At 45.8% G+C, this 25,583-nt stretch overlaps 1 protein-coding gene across 3 annotated transcripts in view; it reads right to left on the reverse strand.

The window, feature by feature from the left end:
- RASAL2 (RAS protein activator like 2) overlaps positions 1-25,583 on the reverse strand; it is a 224,170-nt gene that overhangs the window by 106,297 nt on the left and 92,290 nt on the right. For all 3 annotated transcript variants that reach the window (XM_072127145.1, XM_072127144.1, XM_072127143.1), the window contains exons 2-3: positions 19,048-19,175; positions 8,497-8,623 (exon numbers count right to left, since the gene is read on the reverse strand). In XM_072127145.1, coding sequence (XP_071983246.1) covers positions 8,497-8,623; positions 19,048-19,175 — 255 coding nt within the window. The remainder of the gene's footprint in view (positions 1-8,496; positions 8,624-19,047; positions 19,176-25,583) is intronic.

Below are 25,583 nucleotides of genomic sequence, written 5' to 3' on the forward strand. Positions count from 1 at the left end.
AATTATACAAGTTAATTTTACATGGAAGGAGGCCATAAATAATAGATATAAGAAGATTACCACATTCATGGTTCCAGGATCTATGAGTAAGTGTCCCTGGTTTTTCATGCCTGATGTTTATGGTAGATTTACTTTAAAGGGGTTGTGCCAAGTTAGGAAGTTATCCCTTAGCCACAGGATAGAGGATATCAATCTGCTCAGTGGAAGTACAACTGCTGGGACCCCAACCGATCACAACAACGGGACCCCCATCAATCCAATCAATAAAATGGCTGCTTCAGAAATTGCTGAGCATAGCGCTCAGGTAACTATCTTATAGAAAGTAAATGGAATTGCTGGAGACAGATGAGTGCTGTGCTCGGCATCTTCCGACTGCTTCCATAGTATCGTATTGGGTGGTTAGACACATGCTTGCAATTCCGCTCCAATCAACAGTGAGAACGGGATCCTGCTTCTTCCGATTGCTGGGGGTCCCGTTCTCGTTACCGGTGGTGGTCCCAGCAGTCGGACCCTCATCGATCACCTTGTTATCTCCTATCCTGCAGACAAGGGATAGCTTCCCATAGTCTAACATTATACAGATATCCAAAGACACCATACGGACACCCAAAAGACCATTTTATAGCTAATGGAAGACCCTGATAATCAGTCATTGGTCAAATCCTTCCAAATCTGCTCAGCTGTTCCTTTGATGTCTTGAAGAAGGCACCAGGACTATAGTAGGGCTCGGTATTCCTGAATAATATCGGATGAAGGAAATTCCTCTAAGCCGGTATCACAGAGACTTTTACTACCTATTACTCGTTTTATCTCCAGTAATAACGGGGCATCCGTCCTCATTACAAACCAAGGAGCGGTTTAAAAATCAATGTTTGCAGCACGCAGTAAATTGATCTGTTTTGCAGTAAATTGTATGTAAATCTGTGAAAATCTTTTTCCCATCGCTATATCTCCCCATTGATCTCTAGCGGCTATAAAGCATTTGCTGAGCATCGCCTGGAATGTGCAGCACAAAACACAATGAAAGACAAATAATCCACAGGTATCAGTGCAAATTCCTTTGGTTGTTTGGATTACGGATGGGTGGGGCTAATGTCAGGTAAAAACACCTATGATGTCAGCATTCAGTGTAGTCATTCATACATAAGCTAATGCATCCAGGACGTAATTACCGGTGTAGTACACAATGTAAGAGTAAGACAATACAACGCCACAACTGTGTGGAGATGTCGTCATAGAGGACAGGGCAAGTCACAAAGCAAATAAATAGGATTTTATTTGCACTTCCTAGTACTGCCCCCTGCAGGCAACTACATTTAGTCATTTTTTCAAGCCGATTATCTATCGGCAGTATGTGATCATACTTTTTTCATACTAATAACTGGTGAAGCTACAGAATGGACTAAGGCCAAACTAACCCTTAAAGGGACTGTCCATATGGCACAGAAACATTGAAGATTTGCTGCTAATTGTATAGTAGTAGTAAATGTATTTGAAATCTGTAGTATGTTCTGCACTGGTTTAGCAGGTTATGTATAAGGGGGTCTCACAACCCTCCCCTGATGTTGGAAAAGAGAATATTGGGAGAACTGGATTTTAGGGGCAGCACGATGGCTTAGTGGTAAGTATTGCAGCCTTGCAGCGCTGGGGATCAACATCTGCAAAGAGTTTGTATGTGCTCAACCTACCTACCAAAAAATACTGGTAGGTAGGTTGATTATTTTGTGTACCCCATTGGGGACAGGGACCGATTTGGCTCTGTGCAGCGCTGCGTAAATAAAGAATTATTATATTGTTATTATTATTATTAGGTGGACTGATTGTTTCAGTAGCAGGTAAATAAGCCACCACTAGGGGTATAGGAAAGGTCTTTCTGATTCAGAAAACCCAATGGTCAACATGGAGTGAATTGGGGAGGGGTGGGGGCCTGGCCCTTAGTTTGGCACATAAGGCAAGTTCTCCTATCGCATATATCCAAAATAGAAGAGACTCCACTATAACTCTAAATACAACTCCCACCTAACCCTAAAACACAAAGATACTCAACATCCCCTATAAACCTTCTATGCACCACTATAATTTCCTGTACGATAAGTGAAAACATCTGGGGAATTCAGGGGTGACACGAGGGCACTCAACACCTTGCTGCTAGCGCTATTCTTAAAAGAAATGAAATTTTATTTTAGGAATGTGTGAAAATGCCCTCGGAATGTAGCGAGAAGCGTCAACATGAAAACTACCAGCATGTGAGAGACTGATGGGATCACAAGTCGGGTAAGAGCACATTATGGGCAGACAGTGGGGTTTTTGTAGCTATTTATACAATGTGCTAATACTTCTGCTTGTTGGGCTTTTGGAGCGATCAGAAATCCCTCGTGTCCTTATATAAAAGGGTCTTTCATCTGGTTCCTCCCAATGTGACGTTCTGCCGAGTACAGTCCTGAGCCGAGGTTCCATATGAAAGCAGATCAAACCCAAGGGAGCAACTAGTCTTCAAATATTTGTGCTGGGGCAATTGTTTTATACGAGTGAACCCCATTTTAAAGAAAATTGCTACTCAAAAAGGGGTGGACAAGAGTCAGGACAGTCGGGACTATTGATCCCTGTGAGTGGGCGGAGTAATCAGGACTGTCCATCCCTGTGTGTGGGCGGGGTAATCAGGACTGTCCATCCCTGTGAGTGGGCGAGGTAATCAGGACTGTCCATCCGTGTGTGTGGGCGGGGTAATCAGGACTGTCCATCCCTGTGAGTGGGCTGGGTAATCAGGATTGTCCATCCCTGTGTGTGGGCGGGGTAATCGGGACTGCCGATCCCTGTGAGTGGGTGGGTTAATCTGGACTGTCCATCCCTGTGAGTGGGTGGGATAATCAGGACTGTCCATTCCTGTGAGTGGGCGGGGTAATCGGGACTGTCGATCCCTATGAGTGGGCGGGGTAATCGGGACTGTCGATCCCTGTGTGTGGACGAGGTAATCAGGACTGTCCATCCCTGTGAGTGGGTGGGTTAATCTGGACTGTCCATCCCTGTGAGTTGGTGGGATAATCAGGACTGTCGATCCCTGTGTGTGGACGAGGTAATCAGGACTGTCGATCCCTGTGTGTGGACGAGGTAATCAGGACTGTCGATCCCTGTGTGTGGGCGAGGTAATCAGGACTGTCGATCCCTGTGTGTGGGCGAGGTAATCAGGACTGTCGATCCCTGTGAGTGGACGAGGTAATCAGGACTGTCCATCCCTGTGAGTGGGTGGGATAATCAGGACTGTCGATCCCTGTGAGTGGACGAGGTAATCAGGACTGTCCATCCCTGTGAGTGGGTGGGATAATCAGGACTGTCGATCCCTGTGTGTGGGCGGGGTAATCAGGACTGTCCATCCCTGTGAGTGGGTGGGATAATCAGGACTGTCGATCCCTGTGTGTGGGCGGGGTAATCAGGACTGTCCATCCCTGTGTGTGGACAAGGTAATCAGGACTTTCCATCCATCCCTGTGTGTGGACAAGGTAATCAGGACTGTCCATCCCTGTGAGTGGGCGGGGTAATCAGGACTGTCCATCCCGGTTTGTGGGCGAGGTAATCAGGACTGTCGATCCCGGTTTGTGGCCGGGGTAATCAGGACTGTCGATCCCTTGTGTGGACGAGGCAATCAGGACTGTCGATCCTTGTGTGTGGATGAGGTAATCGGGACGGTCGATCCCTTGTATGGGCGGGGCAATCAGGACTGTCGATCCCTGTGTGTGGGCAGGGTAATCAAGACTGACGATCCCTGTGAGTGGGTGGGATAATCAGGACTGTCGATCCCTGTGTGTGGACGAGGTAATCAGGACTGTCGATCCCTGTGTGTGGACGAGGTAATCAGGACTGTCCATCCCTGTGAGTGGACGAGGTAATCAGGACTGTCCATCCCTGTGAGTGGGTGGGATAATCAGGACTGTCGATCCCTGTGTGTGGGCGGGGTAATCAGGACTGTCCATCCCTGTGTGTGGACAAGGTAATCAGGACTGTACATCCATCCCTGTGTGTGGACGAGGTAATCAGGACTGTCCATCCCTGTGAGTGGGCGGGGTAATCAGGACTGTCCATCCCTGTGAGTGGGCGGGGTAATCAGGACTGTCCATCCCGGTTTGTGGGCGAGGTAATCAGGACTGTCGATCCCGGTTTGTGGCCGGGGTAATCAGGACTGTCGATCCCTGTGTGTGGCGGGGGTAATCAGGACTGTCGATCCCTGTGTGTGGCCGGGGTAATCAGGACTGTCGATCCCTGTGTGTGGCCGGGGTAATCAGGAGTGTCGATCCCTGTGTGTGGCCGGGGTAATCAGGAGTGTCGATCCCTGTGTGTGGGCGGGGTAATCAGGACTGTCCATAACTGTGTGTGGGCGGGGTAATCAGGACTGTCGATCCCTGTGTGTGGGCAGGGTAATCAGGACTGTCCATCCCTGTGAGTGGGTGGGATAATCAGGACTGTCGATCCCTGTGTGTGGGCGGGGTAATCAGGACTGTCCATCCCTGTGTGTGGACAAGGTAATCAGGACTGTACATCCATCCCTGTGTGTGGACGAGGTAATCAGGACTGTCCATCCCTGTGAGTGGGCGGGGTAATCAGGACTGTCCATCCCGGTTTGTGGGCGAGGTAATCAGGACTGTCGATCCCGGTTTGTGGCCGGGGTAATCAGGACTGTCGATCCCTGTGTGTGGCCGGGGTAATCAGGACTGTCGATCCCTGTGTGTGGCCGGGGTAATCAGGACTGTCGATCCCTGTGTGTGGCCGGGGTAATCAGGAGTGTCGATCCCTGTGTGTGGGCGGGGTAATCAGGACTGTCCATAACTGTGTGTGGGCGGGGTAATCAGGACTGTCGATCCCTGTGTGTGGGCAGGGTAATCAGGACTGTCCATCCCTGTGAGTGGGTGGGATAATCAGGACTGTCCATCCCTGTGAGTGGGTGGGATAATCAGGACTGTTGATCCCTGTGAGTGGGTGGGATAATCAGGAATGTCGATCCCTCTGAGTGGGGGGGGATAATCGGGACTTTCGATCCCTGTGTGTGGACGAGGCAATCAGGGCTGTCCATCCTTGTGTGTGGGCGAGGCAATCAGGACTGTCGATCCCTGTGTGTGGACGAGGCAATCAGGGCTGTCCATCCTTGTGTGTGGGCGAGGCATTAAGGACTGTCGATCCTTGTGTGTGGACGAGGTAATCGGGACTGTCGATCCCTTGTATGGGCGGGGCAATCAGGACTGTCGATCCCTGTGTGTGGCCGGGGTAATCAGGAGTGTCGATCCCTGTGTGTGGGCGGGGTAATCAGGACTGTCCATAACTGTGTGTGGGCAGGGTAATCAGGACTGTCGATCCCTGTGTGTGGGCAGGGTAATCAGGACTGTCCATCCCTGTGAGTGGGTGGGATAATCAGGACTGTCCATCCCTGTGAGTGGGTGGGATAATCAGGACTGTTGATCCCTGTGAGTGGGTGGGATAATCAGGAATGTCGATCCCTCTGAGTGGGGGGGGATAATCGGGACTTTCGATCCCTGTGTGTGGACGAGGCAATCAGGGCTGTCGATCCCTGTGTGTGGACGAGGCAATCAGGGCTGTCCATCCTTGTGTGTGGGCGAGGCAATCAGGACTGTCGATCCTTGTGTGTGGACGAGGTAATCGGGACTGTCGATCCCTTGTATGGGCAGGGCAATCAGGACTGTCGATCCCTGTGTGTGGGCAGGGTAATCAAGACTGACGATCCCTGTGAGTGGGTGGGATAATCAGGACTGACGATCCCTGTGAGTGGGTGGGATAATCAGGACTGTCAATCCCTATGTCTGGGCGGGATAACATGAAGTCTCACTGTCAATCACTGTGTGTGGGTGGGGTAATCGGGACTCTCACCGTCTCTCCTAGAAGTCCTGTCAAGATTTAGGCCTTGTGCACACATGCTTGTGTTTTGGCCATGAGCTAGCTGCTAACTGGTCCGCCCAATACTTTCTATTAGGCTCGGTCACGGTGTGGTGCATGCACTGCCCCTAACGCAAAAGATAGGGTCCTATTCCTTCCCATCTTTGTGGTCTTGGAAGTTCTTTCCTATAGCCATTGGCGGTGTGCGGTCCAGCACGCGCTCCATTGCTTGCGGCCTGAAACACGCATACATTGGTATGTATGAGGCTTTTCTCTGCTTTCTACTCAAATCATACAATCCTATATATATCACAGAGCTAATCTCCATCTATTACACCCTGAAAAGGATAGAGCGGCGGATATTAAGGTGAATTTCCCATTGTGAATGAATCATGCCGGATTAAACATGAATGATTGTTCTTCTGAAGAGATTAAGCAGCGGTCATAGATCTCCCGGCCTCTGCTCTCATCTAGAAATAACACTAAAGGGAACACTTAACCTCTGACTTGTGGGATATTCTAATGATAAACGGCCGGATGAGAAATCTAGAATGTCCTACTACAGCTACAAAGTGCTACCTCTACCTGAAGACCATCCAAAAGTACAGCACAGCCGCGGCCCCCTCAAAGAAAGTAACACAATTGCTTATTATATGGTGGGACGTATGGACCTCTCCATGCTCAGCATCTAGTTGTTATAGGGAATCTGGTCCGAACTTTAGAAAAAGTTTCAGGTTTCCAGTGACCAAAAATGCAATGATTTCTTGAATTCCCTCTTATGTGAAATCTCACCCTTATACCCATAAAAAATAAATCTCCTACAGAGTCATATTTTGACTGAGATGAGTCATCTTTAGAGGCTGCAGAGGGAGTGTCCCTTTAGAGGCCTCTACATTCTATTCCATAGCACCTAGAAACATACGTTGGTATCAAATTAAAGATGGTAATCTTATCTTTCTTATCACATCAGGCTTGATGTTCTCTGAACAGAACCACGATCCAGGCAGTTAAATAGTCAGGAACTAGAATTTTATCTGCAGCTCGCATTATCACCTATGTTTTTAATAATGAAATCAAAGAAAGACTATTTCCAGCTGGACATCAGACGTCAGGAGTTTCATTAAAAAGTAACAATTTTTATTTTAGATCCATTAAAAATAGACATGGTAGTATGTGACACAGCATAAGGAATTGGCTATTTTTTATTCCTTATGCTGTGTCACATACTACCATGTCTATTTTTAATGGATCTAAAATAAAAATTGTTACTTTTTAATGAAACTCCTGACGTCTGATGTCCAGCTGGAAATAGTCTTTCTTTGATTTCATCGTTATATGCACCTGTGACCGAGGTTTTCCGTGCTGGAGTGTCCAGAGTCAAGACCATGCGGATTGTTCTAACGGAGAGGGTGAGCTGATTTCACATTTTTTTTGTGACTGTTTTTGTGTATGTTTTTAATAGTCTTTATCTTTGGTTCTGTAGCCAATAGCTGCAAAGTAAGATTCTCATCTTTAATAAGACACCAAACGCATCTATAAAACTGAAGGTAGGGATATCTGAAGTGACCCTCCCCCTGCAGCCTCTAAAATGACTTATCTGGTGGAAAAAAAATGACTCTTATATGCCCAATTACACATGTAATTGACTCATCTCAATCAAATATGACCCTTTTCTGCTTGTATTCACAAGACGTTGGAAGAGAGTTTTTTTTCTTGTTATAGGTAAACAGGCGAGATGTAACATAAAAGAGGGAATTGTAGAAAAGATATTTCATTTCCTACCTGAAGGGGGGGGGGGGGGGTAGTAGTTTAATGGGGTAAAATCTGGCGACAGAAATACCGATTCAGAGAATGCAATTTTTATCTTCCAATGAGCCGCATGCTGATGCAGAAAGAGGACTCATAGGTTGGAGAGAAGTTCTAGCATTCACAACATGAAGGAAGGGAGTGCTAGACATATTCCTATAATTATATGACTCATTACATATATCCGTCATATTAGGGGGGTTTAGGGTCTCATCTAGTTAGCGGGTCTTTCTCTCAGATGACGCCTATTGAGATATTATTGTTGGCCGACACCACCTTGGTATAAGTTCTACAAAAGTGCATGCAAGAAATATATCCATCATAAGGGTCTCCTATCCAAAAAGTTTGGGGTCCCTTGCAGTATTCTGCTTACCAAGTGTCCCCCTATAAGCACTGTATGGACATCACACTCTGTATCATCCCTATAGTGCCAACATTAAAAATCCCTACAATCCAGTCTGCACTACGACTATGCTCTGGCTACTCTTATTCACTAAAAAAAAAAATCTAAGAATTTAGTAATTTTTGGGGGGGAGGTGATACCCGCTGAGTACAAGGCGTCACATACGGAGAAGACAAAACGTTGTATAACGTCGGTAGCTTTAGTTTTGGGAATGTCTGTCACACGTCTTAAGTAGTTTGCCCATGAAAAAACTAAAATGACATTATCCTAATTGTCTAATTTGTCTTAACTGGGATCCGCTCAGCATCTGCAGTTAGGAGGGCAATTACCCCGCACGTGAGGGGTCTCTCTCCAGCTGTCAGTCTCTGCATATACAGATATAGATCATATACATAGATGTTATAACTTACCCAGCTTTGAGGCACCCTCTGGGGGGTATTCGGGAAACTGCCCCTCGGAAGGGACGCTCACTGTTCTGCGGAGGCTCCTACTTTTCGTAGATTCTGGAGTGGAGTCCTGTACGCTATCAGCGGACATCTACAAGAAAACGAGGCACAGGGTGACTATGTACAGTAATCTCCTCGCAGCTAGAACAGATAAGTCAGCCCCCACTTGATCTCTTTATCCTGCGTGTGATTACGAGTCTAGGAGAAGCCTGGGCTCCTCTCCATGACTGACGCACGCCCTCTAGAGGACGCAGGCGGGTAGTGTCCTCACTGCGAGTGATGGGATCTAAAACCTCGCAAAACAAGTCTGTGTAGATAGTAAAAAACGCATATAAATGAGATGAAAACATTCCACAGGGACAGGAGGCTGCGGCCCTGCCCAAGACTTGTGTAAATTATGACCCGGGTGACTGTCACTACAACACATGGGATTTGGGATGTTGTCACAGCGTCACTAAATCAGAGGAAATGGAATTTTTTGTAAATACTGTGAAAATATGTCCATGCAGAATGAAATTGTCAACAAATAAGGAACATAAATGACCTGGATGTGTAGTGGAAAGGTTAACAGATTGTACAATATTTAGGGTGAAATCTGTATTTAAAGTCAAATCAATGTCATTCAAGCTCTCAATGTATGCGCTGAGCGTGCACCACTGACAGAGGCATCGTTTTCGCTTGCGTCTGAAAAGTATACGACGTTTACTGTAAAAAAGAAACTTGTACGCTCGGCGGAGGCAGTAGAAGCCTATGGGGAGTGGATGCAATGTACAGGCGGTCCCCTACTTAAGGACACCCGACTTACAGACAACCCATAGTTACAGACGGACCCCTCTGCCCCATGTGACCTCTGGTGAAGCTCTCTGGATACTTTACTATAGTCCCAGACTGCAATGATCAGCTGTAAGGTGTCTGTAATGAAGCTTTATTGATAATCCTTGGTCCAATTACACCAAAAATTTTGAAACTCCAATTGTCACTGGGGCAAAAGAAAAAAAATTGTCTAGAACTTCCATTATAAAATATACAGTTTCGACTTACATACAAATTCAACTTAAGAACAAACATCCAGACCCTATCTTGTATGTAACCCGGGGACTGCCTGTATTGCATCCCTCCTCCAGCCTCGCTGAGTGTATACGTCGCTCAGCAGGAGAGAGGACGCCAGCGATGTCACTGTGTCATCACTGGGGAAGCCTTAGGGTGAAGACGCACGTGGCGTTTTTAGGCCGTTTTTCAATTATCTTAATTCAAACTGGTCAAAAACGCATGCGTTTTTTTCCGATCTGAAAACGCTCTACTACAAACGGCCCAAAAACGGCCTAAAAACGTCACGTGTGTCTTCACCCTAATATGGTACCACTGAGGGTGTGTTTACATGTACATAGTTATGCAAGTGTGATGTACACTATGTAAACATTGCGTTAACATCTAATTGGATTGCATTCACTATGCATTAACGCAAGGTGTGAACTAACCCTAACAATGTTTACATTTCCCATCTGGCTTGGCAAGGACCTGAAGGGCTAAGTTTTACATTGCACTGCACTCTCTCTTCTACAATATCCAGGAACAGGAGAGAGGGATGTGGTGCTGGAGTCCCCGTGTGTTCTAGGAGAAGGAGCCTCAGTTACCTTCCCCTGCCTCCTGCTTGTAACTGGTGTCTTTCTGTCAGCTCTTATAAGCAGGAGGCAGGTGGAGACCGTTATAAAACTCTACACATAGCATAAAAATACAGCACAGTGTGTATGGGCTTCAATAACTCTGCAGCTGATCAATGTATGGACTCAACAACTATATCATAGCCCGGACCCTGAAAGTGATGCAGAAACATTTGTGCGGTCAATGAGGTAGATTATATCTTAGCGCTGAATATGAGGTAATAATGTAATTCTGTAGTTCACAAAAACTTCTAGACACTGGAAGAATGGCACCCTGTCTTCACAGAAGAGCACATACTATACAGACGGTCCCTTACTTAAGAACATCTGACTTACAGACGACTCCTAGTTAAAAACGGGCCCCTCTGCCCCCTGTGACCTCTGGTGAATCTCTCTGAATGCTTTACTATAGTCCCAGAATGTAATGATCAGCTGTAAAGTGTCTGTAATGAAGTTTTATTGATAATCCTTGGTCCAATTACAGCAAAAAATTTTGAAACTCCAATTGTCACTGGGGCAAAAAATAAAAAATTGTCTCGAAGTACAATTATAAAATATACAGTTTTGACTTCCAGACAAGTTCAACTTAAGAACAAACCTATGGAACCTATCTTGTACGTAACCCGGGGACTGCCTGTACTTGTGGTCAGACTGGGCATCGCAGGGCACAGCTGCCAATGATAAAAAGGGGCACAATGTATTGAAGCAAACAAGCTGGGAAGATATGAGCTAGTAAAGTGGTATCTTATGAGAAAAAAGAAATCCTGGAGTTCTACTTTAATACATTTTTAGAAAACATGTGTCACTAAGCGTTCCAGTGACTCAGTGACTGACGTTCCAGTGACTCAGCTCCCTATGATCCCACCATAGAGCTATTTATTTCGGTGGCTTTCCATGGCAGGTAATAATTAAGCAGACAGAGAGGAGAAACACAGGAATTAACTGCATAGAGCCACGGGAGCCCTGCACAATAACATGAGTATGCCAAGCTCAGTAATTGTGGCACTGCGGATGCCGTGCCGTGCCCGAGCTATGGGATGCCCGCAGAAACACATGGAAGCGGATCACGGCGGTGAGGAGGCATCGCTAGAAATATCAGCTCCAGGTGCGGTCAGGACACCAGGACACATACTGATGGATCTATCTGCAGGCTCCCAGAGAGAGGAGAAGACCCTCCTGCCAGCTCCGGGCACAAACACCAACAGGAAAACACATTTTTGGCAGAAGGGTGCGCTTTCTGGAGGGCTCCCGTCTGTGTGTTTGTTATCATTAGAGTGCTGAGTAATCTGTTCAGCCATTGCTGACAAGTGACTGTAGAGAGGCCGAGGTGGGATTATACAGGATCCGGAGAGCGGAAACACTGGCAAATAGCCCCTTCCCCACTACAGCACGTATAGATAGTGCATTTAAGGATTTAAAGGGGGTATTCACACTAAATTAATACAATTTTCCGATATACTTTCTGTATCAATTCCTCACAGTTTTCTAGAACTCTGCTTGCTGTCATGCTATAGAAAGCTTCTAAGTTTGCTTCCAGTGGATAGAAATCTGACCCTGGTCACACAGGTGCACAGCTTGTTATATCATAGAGAGTAATCAGAGCTGTGGGTTACAAGGAGCCGTGCACCTGTGTGACCATGGGCAGATTTCTGTCCACTAGAAGTAAACATAGAAGCTTTCTATACAATGACAGCAAGCAGAGATCTAGAAAACTGTGAGGAAAGGATACAGAAAGTATATTGGAAATTTGTATAACTTCATTATTCAAACAATAACAGTTACTTGTTGAAATGGGACAACCCCTTTAAGCATTTTGCCCTGTGTCTCCCAGGCCTTAAAGGAAACTAGTCAGTAGCTTTCGCCCACTAAACAACTACACCCCTCAGGTCGGATATGAAATGACTTCTTTAGAATTCCCTCTCATGTGAAATCTCACCTGTTTACCTATAAATAAAATCTCCTCTCAAATAATATGCAATTTAGCTGAGAAGAGTCATATTTTAACTGAGAAGAGTCAAGTTTTGAGTATGCCGGAGAAGTGTCAATTGAGACACCCCTATCTATGCTTCTATGGTACATAGAGCCAACGTTTAGTATCAAATTAGAGAATCCAATGTTCAAGATCACACTAGGCTTGTGGTTCTGTGATCAACAGGCAGGTAAAGACATAGTTTAAAATGTGAGCCATAGAAAAAATCCAATTGCAGCCTTTTTTAAAATGTAGCTTCCAGTATCTCTGGTTCTGTAGATCACAGAAATGCTAAATTTAAAAGATTTTCAGCTTTAATGTGATACTTAGGGTACAGTCACACACCACGCTTGCACAGTGCTAACGCTGCATTTCCGACTGCGGTCGGGCCGAGACATGCCCCCATTGCGCTAGCTAGCGCTATGCGTGACACCCCCCCCCCCCAAAGGCATGTTTCTAAATACTATAGAAACGAAGGTAGGTGTCTGAAGTGACTCTCCCCCAGCCTCTAAAAACGACTCATCTCAGGTAAAAAGTGACTCTTCTCTGCTCAATTTCACATGAATTTGGAAGTTTTATTATTTTTTTTAAAAAGGTAAATGATTAACAGTTCACATAAAAGCGTGAATTCTAGAAAGGACACTTTCGTGCACACACGATGCCACACATGGCGTTTTTGGTCCGTTTTTATGCATGCGTTTTCAGTCCGTTCAAAAACGCATCTGTTTTCAACCTCTTTTGTCCGTTTTCCCAATTATCTTAATAGATAAACAGGTTGTAAGCAGCCAAACGCATGGTAAACTGCCAAAAACTGATGCGTTTTAAACCGACTGAAAACACATGCTTAAAAACTGACCAAAAACGCCACGTGTGGCATCACCTTTTGGGTGAACACACACATGGTGTTTTTGGGCCGTTTTTACTAAGTGCGTTTTCAGATCGTTAAAAACGCATGCGTTAAAAAACGCATCCGTTTTTTAAAAAGGCATGCGTTTTTTGAAAACGCATGCGTTTTTGTCAGTTTTTCCGAAATTGCGCAATGAAAAACGGACAAAAACGCACGCGTTTTCAAAAAACGCACACGTTTTTAAAAAACGGATGCGTTTTTTAACGTATGCGTTTTTAAAGATCTGAAAACGCACTTAGTAAAAACGGCCCAAAAACGCCATGTGTGTCTTCACCCTTTGGGTGATTGCCATGTTACATCACTCAGATGTACCTTCACTTTGTGTATTGTGGTAAGCGACTTCTAGGACCGAGATCGAAGGGGCTCCAGTGCCGATTCCGTACTGGGCCTATTGCAGAGTATACGCCAATATATAACGGATACATTTGCTGTAAAAACACTTATTCATAGGTATAGTGATAACGTATTCTATTTGCTAACAGGGTTAAATGATTATTTCCCGCCCTGCCTGCCGTACTGCACACATGGGCATAGCACCGCAATATTATAATTAGGCAGCAGGGGGGGGCAGCTATAGGGGCTGCCCCCAGAACCAGTATGTCAGCGGGAATCCTATTACACACCACAGCTGACATTGTGCAGGGAAGGGGTCGCCGGCCATAATGAGACCTGTCACAGTAACAAATGTGTCACCGGCAGCCAAGAGGTGACAGTGTTATCTCTGGGCTGAGGATACACGGAGGTGTAAATGACTGTGTATACAGCTGAGGGCACCACACCACAGCCTACCCCATGTGTCAGCCGGAGGGGGCAAATGTTGCGTATAGTGTCAAAGTCACCACAAAAGGATTAAATTGGAAAATTTCAGTGTAGTCATATACACATATTTCTCCTGATCCGCTGATGTACACCAGGATTTAAAGGGACACGGTCACCAGTTTGTACGCCCAATAGTATCAATCCTCCCCCCAGGTATCGTATGAAATGTCCTTTCTAGGATGAACTCTTTTAGGTGAAATCTCACACAATTACCTATAAAAAATCTCCTCCCAAGTCCTGTGAAAATAAGCAGAGAAGAGTCAGGATTCCAGATCACGGGGTATCTGCCCATGAAGTGATATAGACGCTCACTAAACTACAGGGCCCCATAGGTAGGGGAGGAAATGTCCTTTCCCGCTTTTATGTAAAATATCACTGTTTCACCTCCTCTAAAGTCATGTGAAAACTAGAAGAGAAGGGAAGACAAGAAGAGAGTCAAGTTTAGAGGCTGTAGCGGAACCATTACGTCAGACGCACCTATTTTCAGTTCCTAGTCATATTAAAGATAAGAATGTCATCTTTCACATCCCATCAGGATTGTGGGTCTGTGAGCGAAAGAACGGGAGACACAGGCGGGTAATGAATTATGTGGGAATTGAATCTTTATCTGTGGCTCACATGTACAACAACGTCTTTACCAACCTGTAACTCTCGTACTGTAGCTCACAGAACCACAAGCCTGATGTGATCTTAAAGATGAGATTCTTATCTTTAATAGGGCACCTACAGCATGTATCGAAGTACTACAAAATCTATCTGAAGTGACCCTCCCCTTACAATCTCTAAGGGCTCTTTCACATTGGTTTTCACGTCCGTGGTTCAGTGATTTCCAAGGATGCCTCACAAAGCCATTGATTTCTATGGGCGGTTTCACATTGGCTTGTATTCTCACTGACCCATTGTACGTGGGAATAAAATGATGAAATATTTCCTATATTTTTTTTTCCAAGGATGCGGATCATGGAAGGCAATAGAAGTTTATGGGTCTGCAAAAAAAACAAAACGGATGAAACATGCGTTTTTTTCACGGATGAGGCTGAAAAACCAGGTGTGATGTTTTCAAAGCAATGATACACCTTGAGTTTTATCTTGCGGACAAAAAACTAAGGAAAAACAGAGACACAACGGAGATAAAACGCATTTGATGCACAATTGAAGCTGAGCACCAATGACAATATAAGAGCCCTAAAGTGACTCATTTCAGACAGTTAATGACTCTTCTCAGCTCATTTCCATAGAAAATTATTATTTTTTTTTTTAAAAAGGTAAATAGCTGAGATTTCATATAAAAAATTCTACAAATGAAATTTTGAAACCCACTGTAGGGGGCTAGTAGTTTAACGGGGTACAACCTGACGACAGATTGCTTAATAGCTCATTGGAGGGAGAGAATCCTGACCAATGAGCATCCATATCCCTTTACCGGGAAATAATCAGGATTACCTTTTCCCAGAGAACTTAGTGTTGGAAAATTGGCCCGAAATTGAGTAATTTAAAAGGACCTTTCCTACCCCCCACCTCTATTTCCAACCATTCTGTCTTATACGCAGCTCCTTTACCATGTAATATTCTAATAGACGGAGATCGGTTTCATAGAGGATTAGTAACGGGATCTATACTCCCCCAATTAACCCATGCCGGCATGGTGAGGGCTCAGTGTCTGTGCGCTGTATACAAGGCATCTCTGTTTCTAGAAATTGGTGGTTCTAGTTTGTTTTCTCCATATGATGAAGGTGCTGTGGCTAATGAATGCCCTCTGGCAGGTTGCCACATGTCCTCCAAATATCAGCTTACACTTACATGTATATGTTTTAATATGTAGAGCGGAGGAAAGGACTTTAATTAGTGCCAGATCATGTGTCCGTGTCTACAGCATAGAACCAGGTCTATTCCATTTCATGAGCCGAGAGGAAATGCTGTGACATGTAGTCATTGTGTGTACTTTGTTACATACTTTATCCATTAAACGAACATAACTAAGAAAAACTGGGAAAAGTATTTGAGAGGATATATATCGTAAATACTCGAGTATAAGCCGACCTGAGTATAAGCCAAGGTACCTAATTTTACCACCAAAAACTAGGAAAACCTATTGGCTCCAGTATAAGCCGAGGGTGGGAAATGCATTAGTCACAGCCTCCAGTATATAGCCAGCCTACAGCCTCCAGTATATAGCCAGCCTGGCCCCCAGTAGTATATAGCCAGCCTGGCCCCCAGTAGTATATAGCCAGCCTGGCCCCTGTGGTATATAGCCAGCCTGGCCCCTGTGGTATATAGCCAGCCTGGCCCCTGTGGTATATAGCCAGCCTGGCCCCTGTGGTATATAGCCAGCCTGGCCCCTGTGGTATATAGCCAGCCTGGCCCCTGTGGTATATAGCCAGCCTGGCCCCTGTGGTATATAGCCAGCCTGGCCCCTGTGGTATATAGCCAGCCTGGCCCCTGTGGTATATAGCCAGCCTGGCCCCTGTGGTATATAGCCAGCCTGGCCCCTGTGGTATATAGCCAGCCTGGCCCCTGTGGTATATAGCCAGCCTGGCCCCTGTGGTATATAGCCAGCCTGGCCCCTGTGGTATATAGCCAGCCTGGCCCCTGTGGTATATAGCCAGCCTGGCCCCTGTGGTATATAGCCAGCCTGGCCCCTGTGGTATATAGCCAGCCTGGCCCCTGTGGTATATAGCCAGCCTGGCCCCTGTGGTATATAGCCAGCCTGGCCCCTGTGGTATATAGCCAGCCTGGCCCCTGTGGTATATAGCCAGCCTGGCCCCTGTGGTATATAGCCAGCCTGGCCCCTGTGGTATATAGCCAGCCTGGCCCCTGTAGTATATAGCCAGCCTGGCCCCTGTAGTATATAGCCAGCCTGGCCCCTGTAGTATATAGCCAGCCTGGCCCCTGTAGTATATAGCCAGCCTGGCCCCTGTAGTATATAGCCAGCCTGGCCCCTGTAGTATATAGCCAGCCTGGCCCCTGTAGTATATAGCCAGCCTGGCCCCTGTAGTATATAGCCAGCCTGGCCCCTGTAGTATATAGCCAGCCTGGCCCCTGTAGTATATAGCCAGCCTGGCCCCTGTAGTATATAGCCAGCCTGGCCCCTGTAGTATATAGCCAGCCTGGCCCCTGTAGTATATAGCCAGCCTGGCCCCTGTAGTATATAGCCAGCCTGGCCCCTGTAGTATATAGCCAGCCTGGCCCCTGTAGTATATAGCCAGCCTGGCCCCTGTAGTATATAGCCAGCCTGGCCCCTGTAGTATATAGCCAGCCTGGCCCCTGTAGTATATAGCCAGCCTGGCCCCTGTAGTATATAGCCAGCCTGGCCCCTGTAGTATATAGCCAGCCTGGCCCCTGTAGTATATAGCCAGCCTGGCCCCTGTAGTATATAGCCAGCCTGGCCCCTGTAGTATATAGCCAGCCTGGCCCCTGTAGTATATAGCCAGCCTGGCCCCTGTAGTATATAGCCAGCCTGGCCCCTGTAGTATATAGCCAGCCTGGCCCCTGTAGTATATAGCCAGCCTGGCCCCTGTAGTATATAGCCAGCCTGGCCCCTGTAGTATATAGCCAGCCTGGCCCCTGTAGTATATAGCCAGCCTGGCCCCTGTAGTATATAGCCAGCCTGGCCCCTGTAGTATATAGCCAGCCTGGCCCCTGTAGTATATAGCCAGCCTGGCCCCTGTAGTATATAGCCAGCCTGGCCCCTGTAGTATATAGCCAGCCTGGCCCCTGTAGTATATAGCCAGCCTGGCCCCTGTAGTATATAGCCAGCCTGGCCCCTGTAGTATATAGCCAGCCTGGCCCCTGTGGTATATAGCCAGCCTGGCCCCTGTGGTATATAGCCAGCCTGGCCCCTGTGGTATATAGCCAGCCTGGCCCCTGTGGTATATAGCCAGCCTGGCCCCTGTGGTATATAGCCAGCCTGGCCCCTGTGGTATATAGCCAGCCTGGCCCCTGTGGTATATAGCCAGCCTGGCCCCTGTGGTATATAGCCAGCCTGGCCCCTGTGGTATATAGCCAGCCTGGCCCCTGTGGTATATAGCCAGCCTGGCCCCTGTGGTATATAGCCAGCCTGGCCCCTGTGGTATATAGCCAGCCTGGCCCCTGTGGTATATAGCCAGCCTGGCCCCTGTGGTATATAGCCAGCCTGGCCCCTGTGGTATATAGCCAGCCTGGCCCCTGTGGTATATAGCCAGCCTGGCCCCTGTAGTATATAGCCAGCCAGGCCCCTGAAGTATATAGCCAGCCAGGCCCCTGAAGTATATAGCCAGCCAGGCCCCTGAAGTATATAGCCAGCCAGGCCCCTGAAGTATATAGCCAGCCAGGCCCCTGAAGTATACAGTGTGTACACAAAAAACAAACAAGGTTGGATTGACACTGTTAACATTCTGTTTACATTACTTTTACATTGTGTTTTCTATACAGGCGGTCCCCTACTTAAGAACACTCGACTTACATACGACCCCTAGATATTGGTAATTTATTGTACTTTAGTCCTAGGCTACAATAATCAGCTGTAACAATTATCAAAGGTGTCTGTAATGAAGATTTATTGTTAATATTGATTCTTACGACAACCCAACATTTTTAAAATCCAATTGTCACAGAGACCAAAAAAAGTTCTGTCTGGGATTACAATGATAAAATATACAACTGACATACAAATTCAACTTAAGAACAAACCTACAGACCCTATCTTGTATGTAACCCGGGGACTGCCTGTAAATGAAATGTTAACATAACGTGTGAACCCAGCCTGCCATTGGTAAAGTAGGAGGTTATCCAGCATTGTCGGCCAAGTTTTATTGCTGAATTCCATTACACCGGAGACTTCCCTGCTGTAATGTGTTACAAGTAAGTAGAAGTGATGTATTGCAGGTGAAGCTCTGAAAACACCCATGGAGCTAAAAGCTTTATTAAATGAGCCGTCTGAAGAGCCTGGAAAGCGATAGCACATAATGTGCGCGGGTGCCGGGCTCCTATCACATAATTAGGTTACTGCCAGGACATTAACGAGGTGTGAACTGATGTAATTACATGTTCCATGTGGGACAGAGGAGAAAATATAGAAATGAGAGCCCTCCTGCCCGCCCGTCGCTGCTGTACGTGAGATGACAGTCACTGTGACTATTTATTCCTTCCATGTCCCCTGCACATCCCTGCTCCGGCCTCACCTCGTCCTCCCGGTTCAGGAGCACCAGCTGGCTCTCCGTCAGGATGCAGTACTTCCTCTCCCATGTGGTGCTCTCAGTGTAGGGCGACTGCCCGCATGACAGCCGGTGTGTGGGGGGTCCCTTCACATCTACAAAACACAAGGAGAAGAGAAAGCATGAGATACAATAATTCCTGCAATGTTCTCTACAAATCACAATCACTGCAAAGTATTTGGAGTAGAAAGAGTAAAAATTCTGACAGGACTCCTAGGCAGTATAGTGGGAGTCCAGATTACCCGGGCCACACACAGTAATTGATAGTGGAGTCCTGAGTACCCGCCCACACAGAGTGATTGACAGGAAGAGTCCAGATTATCCCGCCCACATACAGTGATTGAAGAGAGGAAGAGTACATATTTCCCTGTCAGGTAATCAGGACTATCCCTGTCAATCACTGTGTGTGGGCGGGGTAATCAGGACTATCCCTGTCAATCACTACGTGTGGGCAGGGTAATCAGGACTATCCCTGTCAATCACTGTGTGTGGGCGGGGTAATCAGGACTATCCCTGTCAATCACTACGTGTGGGCAGGGTAATCAGGACTCGCTCTAATTGACAGGTAGAGTCCTGATTACCCCTCCCCCAACACACACTGATTGGCAGGTAGAGTCCTGATTATTCTGCCCACTTACACTGATTAATAGTAGGAGTTCTGATTACCCCTCTTACTCACATTATCATTCATTGTGTGGGTGGGGTAATCAGGACTCTCCCTGTCAATCATTGTGTGTGGGTGGGTTAATCACGACTCTCCCTGTCAATCATTGTGTGTGGGTGGGGTAATCAGGACTCTCCCTGTCAATCATTGTGTGTGGGTGGGATAATCGGGACTATCCCTGTCAATCATTGTCTGTGGGTGGGGTAATCAAGACTATCCCTGTCAATCATTGTGTGTGGGTGGGGTAATCAGGACTCTCCCTGTCAATCATTGTGTGTGGGTGGGGTAATCAGTACTCTCCCTGTCAATCATTGTGTGTGTGTGGGGTAATCAGGACTATCCCTGTCAATCACTGTGTGTGGGACTATCCCTGTCAATCACTACGTGTGGGCAGGGTAATCAGGACTCACTCTAATTGACAGGTAGAGTCCTGATTACCCCGCCCACACACAGTGGTTGATTGTGGGAGTCCGGATTATCCCTCCAACACACAGTGATTGATAATGGGAGTCCTGATTATCCCGCCCACACACAGTGATTGGCAGGTAGAGTCCCGATTATCCCGCCCACACACAATGATTGACAAGGATAGTCGTGAGTGTTTATACATATTATTACCAGTCAAATTGCAAAATTGAAGACAGTCACCGATATTTGTGTAAGCTTCCGTAGACAAGATTTCTAAAATTTGTAACCTTGCAGTTTAGAAGTGGCCACTAGATGGCAGCCTGAACTAGACCAGATATCCGAAAAGTCTCTAAGCAGAGATATACATACACCCGGGATGTAGATGAGAACACAACCAGGAACTGTCCATTACGTGGACGATTTGCGGAACCAAATTTCGTGTAGATGGTTTGTGGCTGTTCACTCCATTTCCCATCAGCTCAGACATTCACATCTACTACGATGATATGAGCAACTACTGAGTCATATTCCTACACGGACAGACGACCCAGACTAGTGACCAGAACCACTCCCAGCCTCTCACCCCAGTATAATTATAACGGGGGAGATCTGGACGTGTCACACTCGTCTATGGGCTCCCAGTATCAGATCTGGAGAGGAAATGAGTCAGTCCATGGGAGAAGCTTTATTACAGCCCAGAGGGAGATGGGAATTTTCCCAGAACAGTAAATGACATTCCTTCCTATAGTGTCAATGTGAGGCGAGAACTACTGTAGTGCCTGCTGGGAGTTGTAGTGTCATTCATGTTGCTGATCTAAAGCATACAGCATGCTGGGAGTTGTAGTGTGACTTCCCTATTGTTGCTATTCTATAGCCTCCAGCATGATGGGAGATGTAGTCAGACTCCTGTTGTTGCTGTTCTGTAACATCAAGAATCCTGGGAGTTGTAGTGTCACTCCTGTAGTTGCGATGCTGTAGCATCCAGCATGCTGGGAGTTGTAGTGTTACTCGTTTTTGTATACTAAAGCATCTAGAATGCTGAGAATTGTAGTGTCATTCATGTTGTATACACTATAGCACAAAGCATGCTGGGAGAATCACTCCAGTTGTTGCTATACTATAGCACTCAGAATGCTGGGAGTTGTAGTATCACTCCTCTTATAGCTATACTATAGAATTCCCTATCCTGGGAGTTGTAGCTGCACTCCAGTTGTTGCTATACCAGAGCACTCAGAATTCTGGGAGTGTAGTGTCACTCCAGTTGTTGCTATACCATACAGTTCAGAATACTGGGAGTTATAGTGTCACTCCAGTTGTTACTATACTATCCAGTTGTTACTATACTATAGCACTCAGAATGATGGAAGTTGTAGTGTCACTCTAGCTGTTGCTATACTAGAGCGCTCAGAATGCTGGGAGTTGTAGTGTCACTCCAGTTGTTGCCATACTATAGCACTCGGAATGCTGGGAGTTGTATTGACACAATTCGGTGAATAACACAAGAAAGAATATCTCTCTGGTGACATTTTCTGTGTCTTTTTCTTCCCACATATTCAGCCGAACACTTGTAAGAACCACACAATCCCAAAAACATTTCTGTACAAACCGATACAAGAAAAGGATCCGTTTCCCCATTGAGGTTGGCGGAGTAGGCGGCATTGTCCACGGAGGGAGCACCAAGGGAACAAGCGAGCGAAATTAGCAAAGCAATTATGTGCCGCTGAGACGCAATCTTGGGAACCGTCTCACGAAGGGCGAAACGTTATTCAGCAAATCTCAAACAATTTGGGAAAGTCTTTTGAGCCGGAGTACAGCACTGGGTAATGGAAGAGCCGGATCACACACACACAAGAGCGGCGGACAAAGACAAATTCCAGCTCTTGTGAGAGAAAAGAGAAGGATTCATATTCTACCGCGTCTCACCAGCATTCAGAATCCCCCCCTCTAAGGATCGCACAATGAGGCATTGACCGAAATGGGGTCATCCCTGCTCCTGAGGAGGTCAGAGGTCACCCAGGCACTGTTCACATGGTAATGGGGATAAGGGGCAGACTGAGGCAGGGACGCCTCCATCACCCGGGCTCATTAGAAAGCCCAATATAATGGAGGAGGTGCGCGGCCCTGCCCAGCTTTCCCAGGCATTGCCCGCAGCGAGATGGGTGGCACATAAATATTCACAACTTCTGCTCCACAAAGACAAGGAACGGAGGGACAGTCACCAGGTCAGAAAGAAGAAGGAAAGACTGATCGTCATCACGGATGGATTATCAAGGAACACATTCGTGAACTGGATTTATGATCATTTATAAAATTAATTAAAAAATTCCTTTCATCTGCAATATGATGAGAACCTGATACACTGGTTACCAGCGACATAATGCAGAGAACACAGATAGAGACCATTAGGAAAGGTCCCCGAATTACAGCAGATTTTGCACTTAAAGGGGCTGTCCAAGGAGCGAGACCATCCCCTGTATAGGCAGGTGACTAGGCGATCGGGTGATCACCCAAGCTGCCTGCTCCTACCATCTTTCTACACCACTGCTGTAAGCCAATTACTGGGTTAGTGCTGCGCCTCTCCATGGTTTGTGCTGGTATTGCATAAATAAATGGAGGCAAGTTGCAATACCACATACGGCCAATGGTCAGGTGTGGTGCTGTTTTTTGGAAGAAAGGAGTCATAACTTCCAACACATTTAATTGCTGAATTTTAATATTATTAACTTTATATCTATAATACAGACACACACACACACACATAAACATACATACACACATACACACACACATAAACATACATACACACATACATACATACACACATACATACATACACACATACACACACAATAAAAGAGGTTGGACCCCCAGTTATATCCAGTTGATGACACCTGGATAGGTAAAGTCTTCCAGAGGTGGAGCCATTGATGATTTGGGTCAAATAAGAGGGAACCCATGCAGGGGACACCCCCAACAATGTTTATACACCATAATAGAGCATACTATGTTATTAGGTATTGCTGGTCTTCATAAATGCTCTCCACCCTGAGGACACGTTCACACGTTCAGTATTTTAGATGCAGTTTTTGATGTCCAAACCAGGTGTGAAGTTTGGCTTCAAAAACTGCATCTGAAAAACCTGAATGTGTGAACATACCCTGTGGCTGTGGTCACATGTGGTGTTTATGAAGCGGAGGAGAGGAGATTTGCCCAATAACCTTGCTGTTAACATGCATGTTTACAAAACACAATGTTAACGCAGGCAGTAACGTAGCACTAACATTTGCGTTTTTGTAAAGGCAACGTTAACGGAATGTAAAAGTATTGGGTTTTGCAAACCTTCATCTCATCTCAACTGTTTTGCCTTACAATTTAAATGTCGTGTGTTAATGCAGCCTTACGCGCAGTATATATATATGTGTGTGTGTGTGTGTGTGTGTGTGTGTGTGTGTATATATATATATATTTTTTTTTTTAACAATTCTGTAACGCCCTACACCTGTCTCACTGATCAACCAGACACCCCATGCTTTCCCCATCTACTAAATATCAAAACCCGTATCCCAGTGTCCCCTATGAACCTCTGGCAGATGAGCAGAATACGGGGTCCTAGCACAGCAGCCACATGGGGTTGAAGCCGCTAAGAAGCAATTGTATTGATAGACATTAGGGAATTGCCTTGGATAATCTGGGAAGCTCCTCCATTGTGAGATAGAGAATTTATAGTCCTTCATTCAATTACTGGACTTCAGCGAAACTAAATCGATGTGATGTATATCCGCATAGGATAAGCCGAGGTGTCATCCCAAGATACAGAGACTGTGGATTTCTTACAAATCGCACTTGGGGCTATTAAGGAAACAATCATTTTAACCACATGAAACCTGCTGAGTGCACGGATGTTACTTGCTGCATGTTAATGATCATTACAATAGGTATCGCGGCTTGTAAATGGGTCACGTGACCAGGAACATTAGCGACATCTGACCTGCGGATCAAGAGACGTATTACCGGGGCTATTATAGTGCAGTCTACAGAGAAAATTGACAGAATATGTAATATGACTTAACGTCCGTCTAATCCCTCTGTATCAGCTTAATGTAATGATGTTAAATGCCATCACAGCCGACTCCATGGCTCGGGCTTATGTCATGTACTATATACTATATGCACTCGCTATCACATGCAGATACATATCTGTATCAATTTATCATGGATTATGTACCTACATAAAATAAGTCAGGAGGCTGCAAATTTAGCTCAAATGTAAAATGCTAAATCTCCAGTTGATCTGATTGGTATTTTGCTCTATTAAGAGAGAACCTGTCAGCAGATTTTAGCCTATTAACCTACCAGCCCCCTCAGGTAGGGTATGACATGTCCTTTCTAGAATTCTCTCTTTTATGTGAAATCTTATCCATTTAACCACAAACGTCACCTCCAAAATCATGTGACACTGAGCAGAGAAGGGTCATATTTTGTGTCAGATGACTGAAGTTTAGAGACTTCAGGGGAGGGTCACTTCAGACAGCCCTACCTCTGGTTCTATAGCACCGAGAAACATGTTTGGGTCATATTAAAGATAAGAATATCATCTTTCATCAGGTTTATGGTTCACTGAAACAGATATGCAGACAGTTTAAAGGACATCTACCACCAGGATGAAAAACGAAACAAATAAACCTGAGGGGCTCCATTAACATATATGGAGCTTGGAGCCCCTAAGGCTCATTTGCATACAACCGTTCATCGAGGTGGTAGATGCTTAAGAAATGGAGCAACTGGATCTGTATCTGCAGCTCACATTTCCAACTATGTCTTCAACTGCCTGTATCTCCGGATCTGTAGTTCCCAAAACCACAAGTAGTGATCTGAAAGATGAGATTCTTATCTGTAATATGACACCAATACCATGTTTGGGTATGATAAAACCGAAGATAGGGGAATCTTAGTGACCTCAAAAAGTGCAACCTCAAAAGTGACTCATCTCGGGTAATAAACAACTCACATCTCAGGTCATAAATGACTTTCAAATGACTCCGATTACATTTTCTAAATAGATTTCATATCAAAGAGGTAATTCTGGAAGGAACATTTCATACCCTACCTGAAGGGGCTAGTTTAATGGGGTAAAATGTGGTAACAGTGTTCCTTTAAACTTCAGCCCTGGGCAAGCTCAGCAGAAAATCCGCTAATGGGGAAATGATTGAGAAGTGCAGAATGAGAAATTACATATATTAGTAGCAACACCTAACAGACTTCAAATGGATTGTTCCATTAAAACAGAGCCTGGACCACCAGATTCTAGAGTTCTCTAGAGGTCCAGAGCTCAAATACTGTATACTAAAAGTTTTTTACACTCCAAGAAGCTGTGACATAGGTTTGAACTTGTGACATGTGAAGGCCATTAGTGCAGAAAAGGATCAGCAGA

The sequence above is a fragment of the Engystomops pustulosus genome, chromosome 10 (assembly GCF_040894005.1).
Source record: "Engystomops pustulosus chromosome 10, aEngPut4.maternal, whole genome shotgun sequence".
Lineage (NCBI taxonomy): Eukaryota > Metazoa > Chordata > Amphibia > Anura > Leptodactylidae > Engystomops > Engystomops pustulosus.